Source organism: Anas platyrhynchos, chromosome 2, assembly GCF_047663525.1.
Source record: "Anas platyrhynchos isolate ZD024472 breed Pekin duck chromosome 2, IASCAAS_PekinDuck_T2T, whole genome shotgun sequence".
NCBI classification, from domain to species: domain Eukaryota; kingdom Metazoa; phylum Chordata; class Aves; order Anseriformes; family Anatidae; genus Anas; species Anas platyrhynchos.
Genome location: NC_092588.1, coordinates 137,344,530 through 137,354,515, shown reverse-complemented (window position 1 = coordinate 137,354,515; position 9,986 = coordinate 137,344,530). Strand labels below are relative to the sequence as shown.

Sequence of the window (9,986 nt, the reverse complement as noted above, 5' to 3'; positions counted from 1 at the left end):
TCCCTTGTTGCAGCTTACAACAATTGCCCTTTGACCATTTGTTACACACATCTCAGAAGCCCCTAACTGTTTCCTCTATCCTCCTGTTCTCCCATTAAGTAGCTGAAGACAGTAAGGTTTTCCCTTAGCCCATTTTCTTAAGCAAAAAAGAAAAAGAAAGAAAAAAAAGAAAAAAAAAAAAAGCTCTCACATACTCTTCGTATCTCTTCATACAGCATGTGCTTTAGCACCTTAATCATCTTGGTGGCCCCCAGTATACCAATGTCTTCCCTACACAGAGGAACCCAACTAGATGCTATTTTGGAGGCAGTCCACTATGTATCTCCCGTGGGTAACCAACTCTAGGTGTCCTGCTTGGGCAGGGAGGTTGGACCAAACCTCTGCAGGTCCCTTCCAACCTTATCCCTTCTGTGACAGGGAACAGAGGGGACTAATTGCTATACATCTGTTACTACCAGCCCACTATGTTTAACCTTCATCACCAAAGACACTCTTGCTGACTTACATTCAGCGTGCTCACTAGGGTCCCGGGGTTCTTTCCTGCAGAGCTGCAGCACAGCTCCTAGCCAGCACCCAACCAGTAACCACGCACTGTGATATTTCACCCCAGACTAACAACCACAGCCTGTGATTACAAGGTTTAACTTAATTTGCCTCAATCTGGCAGTTTGCAGCAGACACCCACCTTCACATCACCCTTGTTGGTATCTCCTCTGACATTTACTCATAAACTGCCAACCAACTTTTCCCCCTTTTCACCAAAGCTAAGCCAATGAGCAATGCTGGTTGCCCCTCAGTGTTAACGTATTTAAGGATTTTCTATAAAAAGCATGGAGCAGCTGTGAGGGGAGTGAGAAAAAAAAAAAAAAAAAAAAAAAAAAAAAAAAGGTAAAACAATTCTGCAGACACCAAGTTCCATGAAGGAGAGGGAAGAAGTTCTCCTGCAGCTCATGGAGAAAGACCATGGTAAAGCAATGTTCCCCTGCAGCCCATGATGAACCATACTGGAGCAGATATCCACACCACAACCTGTGGAAGACCCAGTGGTAGAACAGGTAGGTATGGCCTGAAGGAAGCTGCAAGCTAACAGAGAGCCCAGGCTCCTAGCAGGAACTGTAGCCTATGGAGAGGAGCTCATGGTAGATCAGTTCCTGAAGAATTGCAGCCTGTGGGAAGGACCCATGTTGGTTGTTTGTAAAGGACTGTATCTCATGGGAGGGACCCCATGCTGGAGCAGAGGAAGAACATGAGGAGGAGAAAGCAGCAGAGAGAACACATTCTGGACTGACTGAAATGCCCATTCCCCAGCGCTGCTTCGTAGGAGGAGGTAGAAGAATTGTGAATGAAGTTGAGCCTGGAAAGAAGGGGGATGGAGGAAGGTGTTTTTAGTTCTCACTATCCTATTTTTATTAATTGGCAACAAATTAATCTTTGCAAAGCCAAGGCTGTTTTCCTATGATAGTAATTTGTGAGCTATCTCCCTGTCCTTATATCAATCCACTTTTCCTGAGAACGTTTATTTACTTGAGTTTATTTACTTCACATTATTGAAATCTAAATCTTGGTCCAATAGATAGACATGATTTCATCTGATCTCTCTTTCCAGTTAAAATAAAAAGTTGCAGTTTCTGGAAAGAAGGAAGAATGGAGAAGATACAGTTGCTTTTGATGTAATGGAGAAGATACTGTTGCTTTTGATGTATGTAGAGAAGCTCTCTTGTTACTTTTTTGTAAACCACTTGTAAATATCCAGTATGTTTATCATAAGGCCAAGAATAACTGGCCTGGCAACTGAAGTCCCTCATCTGCAGTGACGAAATCTTCAGTTTTAGCCTCAGCATGAACTTAATCAAAAGATTGCTCAAGCTGAGTGAATCTTTTAATAGAAGCTACAAAGGCAATGGGTCTCAAAGACAGAGAAGCAGAAAGAAACCTGAAGGCAGGCGCTTCATTTCTGAGAGCCAACAAGTAATGCATTCATCATTTTCCTTTGATTGTCTGAAAGGGCACATAAAGAACAATAATTTGTTTCAGTCTTGTTCTAGTAGACCCATTTCACCCAAAATATTTGCTACTCTTGCTCTCAGAGTAGCTAAGTGTATCCTCCTTCAGGTTACCCTGCGACCCCACTTCTTTTATGCTGTTTCTGAAGATGGGAGGAAGAGAGGCATGAAGCACAATTACAAAAAAACTCATAGTGTGTTTTAATTATAATATTTGTGACAAGAACAATCTACACAAAGAAGCAGCTTTACCTTGGGGAAAGCAGAACAATTTACCTTTTTAATAAAGTTGAATGAAAATAAAAATTAGTTCAAACTAATTTAGCATATCAAGTAACCCATGATGATCGTTTGTTGATTCAAACGGAAATCTTGATAAAAGATAACAACTCGTTTCTGAAGATCTGATGGAAAAGAAAAAAACGTTTTTGTATTACTAAACATAACATGGTCATCTACATGAAAAAAAAAAAAAAAAAACCTTCTTAAAGTTCTTACCTCAACTCTTCTTTGAGTAACTTAACCAGCAGCCAATAACTGAACGGTTTTATTTCATAACATAGCTAAGAAATAGCTTTATATCTACAAGTGATATTCTCTGAAGAAACCACTGTCCAGCATGGACTAACATCACAGTACTTAGATTGTATATTTATATGTGTATATATATATAAAATGAACAGGAATGGATAGCTTAGACCTAAACAGACACATTTAGAAGTGTGGTGTGCATAACTGAGTAGAATAAGAAGTGCTGCAACTTATATTACCATTCAACTTTATTGTGCATAAAGATTTTATTTTTTTTTCCTGAATCGAAGGGCTGCTTTCCCCCAGGAAGGAAGGACACTACTATAGACAATTTGACATTTCCCTAACTAACCATCCAGCCACGTCCCCTCCTCCACACCCCACGAAGCACCATTCTCGCTGACAGCTTTCCCTTCAGAGGGGCTGTGACCCAAGCCTCATTTCGCTCTCCCTCCCTCACGCAGCCCAACACAAAGCCGCAGCCCTATGCCCAGAGCCCTCCTAAGGCCAGCCAGGACCAACACCTTAGCTTCGGGCAGAGACAAGCACCCACACTTTGCTTTCGGAGCACATCCCCGCCTCACTCCCTGTGCCCTTTAACAACCACAGAGCGCTACCTGACAGCCCGGAGCCCACCCCACCCCACACAGCGCCTCGCTGGGAAGAGCCAACAAGCGAGGGAACCCCCCCAAACCAGCCCTGAGCCTCAGCCAGGTGCCGTGCGGGCTGACACAAAGGCTCAGGGCCGCGGCGGAGGAGCAGCTCCCCTCAGGGGAGAGGAGGAGACGGGGAGCGGGCGGCCCCGCCTCGCCCTCAGGCGCGGAGCCCCGGCCCGGCGGCCCCGCCATTGGCTGGCGGCGGCGGCGCTCTGCGGCTGCTGCGCCTCCCGCCCGCCGTGGCTGCCCAGCTGCCGGCCGCGGGGGGGGCCGAGCCGACCCCGGCCCCGACCCCAACCCCGCTGCGGGGACCCCGCCGCCGCCTCCTCCTCCTCGCCGCCCGGCCCGCCGCCTGCCTCGGGGCGCTGCTGCGGCGCGGAGACGGCGGCGCGGGGGTCTCCACCTCCTCCACCACCACCACCATCACCACCTCCTCCTCCTCCTCCACCTCCGGCGGTGGCGGCGGTGCCGGCATCCCCCGTGCCGCCAGGCCGGGAACAAAGGCTCGGCGGCGGCCGCCCGAAATGGCGTCCCTCGGCTTAGGGGGGCTGAGCGCCGCCGCCCGCAGGAAGAGCGTCCCGTCCCGCAACGCCGCCGTGGAGAGGAGGAACTTGATCACGGTCTGCAGGTGAGAGACCCCCGCCGAGACCCCGGCCCCTGCCCCTGCCTCCAGCACCACGCAGGTGCCCGGCGAGCCCCGGCCGAGCGGGGCGGCCCCGCAGCCTCCGCCCTGACTCAGCGCCTCGGCGAGGAGGGGCTGGGTTGGGTTCCAGCCGCCGGGCCTCTTTTTTTTTTTTTTTTTTTTTAATTATTATTATTTAAAAATAAAAGGGTTTGGAGCCGCGCTGAGGGCGTGCGGGGCTGGAGGGGGAGCCCTGGAATGCTCGGGGGAGCGGCCAGGTGTGCGCCCCCGCCGCCGGAGGAGGAGGCGGCGGCGCCCAGGGGCTGTTTGCAGCCCCCAAATCCAGAGCAGGGGATCCGCAGTACGGAGCCAGACCGGCTCCGTTAACAAATAATCGCTTAGCCTCTCGGTGCTGGGGTTGCACAAGCTCAGGGATGCTTCCCGAGGTTTCCCGTGTAAGGGTTTTCCGTGCTCTCCGTGCTGGGTTGCAGGCGGCGTTTGCAAGCCGGCCGCTGGCATCGCTGCAAACTTTTAGACTCACGGGTGTGCTGGTGGCAGCGGTGCGTTTCTTTCAGCTGCTGCATTCTCCAGGTGCCAAAAAATCCGAGTATTGCCCGGAGAAGGTCTTCAATAGTCTTACGTGAGATATGATGTAATTTTAATTCTTGCGAATTTTAAGAGCATCACAAAATCTAGGACATAGTGTTGTGTCCTCACCGCTTAATGCTGCAGCAATACTTTTAAAAAAGGTTTGGGACACCCCCTGTCTTTTTTTTATTTGGCTTTTATTGTACACCATTTAATGGATTTTATGAAGCATACCTGTGTCATCCATCTACCCAAAGGAATCTGTCCAGTACTCCTCCAAATCCTAGTATCTGGCTTTCAGAGTAGCATCTATTATATATATGTATATGTGTATATATATATATACATATATATATATATGTGTGTGTGTATATATGTGTGTATATATATATAATATATATATACACATATATATATTTCTATTCAAACTTGTTGAAGCAGATTAAACAGAAGAAGTAAAAGTTTTCACTTTTCTCATCAGCAACTCTGCTGTTGCTGCAGATATACTGATATTGCCAATCCCCGGGCTTGGGAAAAGAGCAGTTTTATCAAGAAATAACACAATTCTGCAGCATGTAATCAATTCTTTTTAAAAGAGCATCTTGTGTTCTGCAGAGCTTGCTGCTTTATTCTGCCACATCAATTGAGAAAAATTCTTCTGTGTTCTGTGCTGTTACATTTTTTGAGCTTATTTCATGTAGGTGTTGTGGTGTTGTAACATAGGTTCTGAGAGTCTTGGAAATCTGAGGGCTTTCACTCAAATACATATGAAACAATGAATTGCAGCAGAAAGCACTCAAAATTGGCATATTGAATTATTTTCTGTAAAACAATCTAATACTGCTATATCTTCACAAAACCTAAGACTCCTAGCTTGTCAAGGCAACTTAAATTTGGAAAGAGTGATGAGAAAAAAAGTTTTTTTTTTGTTTTTTTTTGTTTTTTTTTTTTTGTTTTTTATATGGATTGCATACATTTTTACATTTTTATTCTTCTGCCAGTTTGGGTGAAAGTGTTTCTAATATTTCTTGCCTTGTTGCCATTATGGAAAAGTGTTATTTGTTAGGAGTAGCCAAAGTAGTAGCAAAACTGCAAAAATAATTGTCACAAGTTTTTGACCGGAAAGGACTATGAGAAATTCCTGGTAAAAATAGCTCCAATTAATTTATTCAAATTTGGATGATATTGCTTGCTACCCTGTGAAAGTGAGAGATTACAAGGAAGATATTTTTCCAAAGTACCATCAGCTAATAGTCTCTAATAATTTAATGAACTATTTTGTCAAAGCTTCGGTTTAGCAGGTTTTTGTTTGATAGACCAGGCTTTAGGTTTTTAGTACTTTCTTACAGTGATGATATCTAACTCTTCATGCAGATGTAGGTAGGTTCTGAAACTTACAGTTTTGGAAGGAAGAGATGGTTTCTACTAAAATGTTGGGTGCCAGTGTAGCTGCAGGAAGCAATGATAGCTTCCCTAAACTAATTGTATGAGAAAATAGGTGGTTGTGGTTGTGTAACCGAACAGTGGTGATTTAAATTGCAATAATTTTAGTGTTTGTTGTTGTTGTTTGGTTGTTTGTTTGTTTAAATAAGCATTTTGTGTTCTAAACTCTCCCTGCCTTTCTTCTCCAAACTTTGATGCCTTCCATTTCCCATTAAGTTGGGGAGCTTCCCAATAAGCAGGGATTTTGAGGTTGATCTTTTGTTTTAATCTATTCCTCTCAAAGATTCATAGGTCAAAGGTCCACATGAATACAGAACCACCAAAAAAAGCAGAGAGAGGCCTTGGAAGTGAGGGTCCTAGCTTGAATGCAGAATGCTGAGACAGAATGGAACAATTAGCAGAAAACGTGATTATTTTAAAATAGTGATTGCAGTGATATGCATTGAAGCTGTTGCACTTCAGTGACACTGAACTGAACTGTCTGGTTTCACGTACAAGCCGTGTTGCATGGGGTGTTCATTTATCATCCTGGGGATTAATCTACTTTAATAGTTTGTTCTTTACAGTGACATGTTTTACATTGATTCCCAAACTACAAACTAAATACATTTGAAAAGATCTCTTTTTCAAATCTAGATCTAATTCACCTGAAAACTGAGAGGATCAGAATCTGACAGTGACAAGTGACAAATTCAGATAGCAGGCAAATTTTCCGCCTACATCCTTTTCTGATTAGAAACTTGTTGCTGCCTTGTAAGTCTTCAAAAGTGCAGTACAAGTTTGGAAAAAACACTTCTGACCTGGGATATATCCAGAAAAAGTTTGGCTTTGATTTGGAGTTATCCAAGGGATTTGGGAGACCTTCTGGTGCATCTTGAAAAGTGGCAGAGGAACCTACCCAAAAAGGATTTATAGAAATCTTTCTTCCTCAAGGATGTTTCTCTCCCACCTAAGAGATCAGGAGCTCTTGTTAAGGTTAGAGAACCCTGTTGTTTCTGCATCTGTGGTTTGGCTCAAGCAGGACTGTATTTATGGCAGAGACAAATATCTAAGGAATGGAAAACGTCGGGGATCACACGTTGTCTAGGAACACTGGTATTGGAGTCCCTCCAGTGGCAATTACTGTGTGTGGGATGAATAAAGCACAGCTAAACAAAAACAAAAAGGCCAGACCCTGTTGTTGCAGTGGAGCAATGGGTTTGGGGAATAAATCGCTCCTCTGATGCCACAGTCCACCAAAAAGTTCATCTTATCGCATTGCAAGTTTGTTATGTCACTTTATTTTTTTCATGTTGTTTTGGTGCAATTTCTCCGTTAGTCTCTGTGATGTACGTAGCCTGTTGCTGCAGAATATGAGGTCGGGATCCACAAAGGGAAGCAGGAAAGCTGTTTGCCATGAGCCTCTGACTCCGTGCCTGCTTGGACACGGTTTCCTAATAGCTGATGTGTTTCCAGTGTTGAACACTGGAAATAACGAGGCATCTTTCATGAGTGCGTAAATTGCTTACTCCAAAGACATTTCCAGTTGACCAGATTTTGGGTGGTAGCACTGTTACCTTCCTGCTCTGTGGAAATTGGGTGTCCCCACTCGGGCTCCCTGTCAGTTCCCCGAGTAGCCAACTTCAGCCCAACTCGCCATAGCTATACAGGGCTGTTGAAATTGGTGGTGAAAGCATAGAGCAGAGAGATGGAAGATAATACTCCTAGGGAGGGCATGGCGGCGGTAATAGGAGCACTTGAAAAGATGGCCATTAATGCTGATGAGCTGTTAGACTCTCTTTTCTAATCAGACCCTAGCTGTGGAGCAGCTTGGAGGAAGCCGTCATTACTGCCATTAGAGTAATCAATAGCAGCAGTACTGACTAGATATAAACTTACTGGTGGGCACGCTTGTCTCTCACTTACTTAAAATTGGTTGAAAACGTGGAGGAGTTCAAAAGTGAGTCATAACTTGGCACTGCAAAGGCAGCTTCCTCCCACAGGCCTCCCCTTCCTAACCCTGCCCGGCCCAAGGCACTGAAACCACAGGAGAAACCTGCGGGAAGGGTCGCGTGGGGAGTCTTTACTCAGAAGTTTACTTAGGGATAACGTTGGATTGAAACTCCTGAGGTATATATGTCAATTCAGTTTGAGTGTAATCGAGGATGGTTTCATTTAGTAAAGAAGCGTCAGGAGGCCGCGCTGGCTCCACCAGGGATGCTTTGACAGCAGAGAGCGTTTGGAAACCGTGTGGCTGGCTGAGGAAGGCTCTCTCCTGGCCTGCACAGGATGCTGCTTCTGCAGCTGTGCCGTGGTTGGTGGTGAGATGCTGTGAGCTGTGTTGGTTTTTTTTTTGTTTTGTTTTCTGGATGTGGCTGTATTTAAGAGGCACTCTGCTCCCAGGTACAAAAAAACGGGATCAGCTGGTGGTGGGGAAGTGACACAGCTGGGAGGTGTGTGCTCAGCACAGGGCATGGGGTGAGAGCTTCCTGAGGTGCCTCTGTCTAAGTTCAAGTGTGCTGAAACCATGGTCTCAGGTTCTAGCAGGGATCCATTCACCCGGATACAGCTTGCTGCAAAAACAAAAACAAAAACCACATGATAAGTACCTCCACAAAGCATTACTTTTGGAGTTGAGGACATACCAAACTTGCCTGAAAGCTGAAGAACAAAGGAGCAGAAAGTAAAACCTGATTATGATAAAATGTGGAAGACAAGAGAAATGCACGTTGTTGCTGTGTTTCTTGGGGTTTAAATTATCCTCTTCCGAATAACAATGAAGATGTGTACGTGCAGGTGCAACTAAACACAAAAACCACAGACTAAATGACTGGTTATGTCTTGTCTGCTTTTGAGAGTGGCTTGATAGAGCCTTTCCAAATTCAAGTATTGGATCATTTAAATTGATAGCTTTGCTGGCTTAACAAAGTAATGTGATGCTGAATAGGGATTACCCCATTCTCAGGGAAATCAGCCTGTCCAAGCTAATGCGCAGAGATAACAGTGCATGAAAATTCATTGTTTTATAATATGTTTGGATTATTCTTGCATTAGGGTAAAATTACAGTGCTCTCAGAACAGCGCTCATACTTCTGATTCTTGGGCATGGATTTTAGGAATAAAAGGAGTACTGAGGGAAACGTCAAGCAAAAATCATGATGTTTAGCATTACCAAGAAATTGATGTTGGAAGCCTATGAGTGCTTCTTTTTCTCCAGCTTTATTCAAGTATTTTAGAGGAGAGGAAAATAATTAGAAAATATAATTAGCTCACTTTTACCTAGAAAGTATGGTGTGTTTTTCTTTCTGTTTTTAATGCTTTATGCTGAAAACCAGTGGTGGTAATTGTATTTCCAGGCAATTTCTTGGGGGGGTTTCTGGTTCTTTTTTCATTTGTTTTATACAAACTACTGTCCCAGTATGGAGGACCAATATCTGTCTATATAATTTCTGATTGTCCTTTGCTTTTACTGTAGGTTTTCAGTCAAGACTCTGATTGACCGCTCCTGCTTTGAGACTATAGATGATACTTCCCCCGAATTTAATAATTTCGCAGCCATTCTGGAACAGATTCTAAGTCATCGACTGAAAGGTATGTTAATAAACTTTGTTACTGGTGATGCTTTTTCTGGGAGAGTTTGTGTATGTGAAACTAGTTCATAGAAACTCCTTGATGCTGAATGAAAGCATTGGATTTCTTTTGTGTCTGCCCCTTTGCTGTTGCCTTTCTGATGGTGTACATTACTGTGGAAAAGTCAAGGAAGCAGTTTTTGTCAGGCGTGTTTGTGATGTTCATGTTGGAAGCCTTCTCGGCTGGTAATTAAGCAAGTGGATGTTGCCATGGTGCTGAGCTGTCTGCTTTTGTGCTTTATGATAAGTCAGTGTTCTGGGACTGAAAGACGACTGTGGCATTTTTTTGCTTTAACTGAAGGTATAGAGGCCCTCTCTGTGGTGCTGCTCCCTTGTCTTTCTCCCTTCCTTGCTTTTGTTGCTTGCTTTTCCAGGTACTGTGTTTAGGTCATTTCATTTCGCCTTCTCCCTACAGTGAAGCTGGCTTTTTTTTTTTTTTTGCTACTGGAATGTATTGGATCTGGATTAAATTGCTTTTGAGAAAGGTCAGTTGTTGATTCTCCTCTTGTGTCAGAGTCAGATGTACTACTTCAAG

The 9,986-nt window shown here is 44.3% G+C and overlaps 1 protein-coding gene across 1 annotated transcript in view; it reads left to right on the top strand.

Annotated features, from left to right (window-relative positions):
- The first annotated feature begins 3,363 nt into the window (after positions 1-3,363).
- The window catches only part of RUNDC3B (RUN domain containing 3B), a 51,423-nt gene continuing 44,800 nt past the window's right edge, over positions 3,364-9,986 (top strand). The window contains exons 1-2 of the mRNA XM_027450725.3: positions 3,364-3,818; positions 9,298-9,413. Coding sequence (XP_027306526.1) covers positions 3,715-3,818; positions 9,298-9,413 — 220 coding nt within the window. The 5' untranslated portion in view covers positions 3,364-3,714. The remainder of the gene's footprint in view (positions 3,819-9,297; positions 9,414-9,986) is intronic.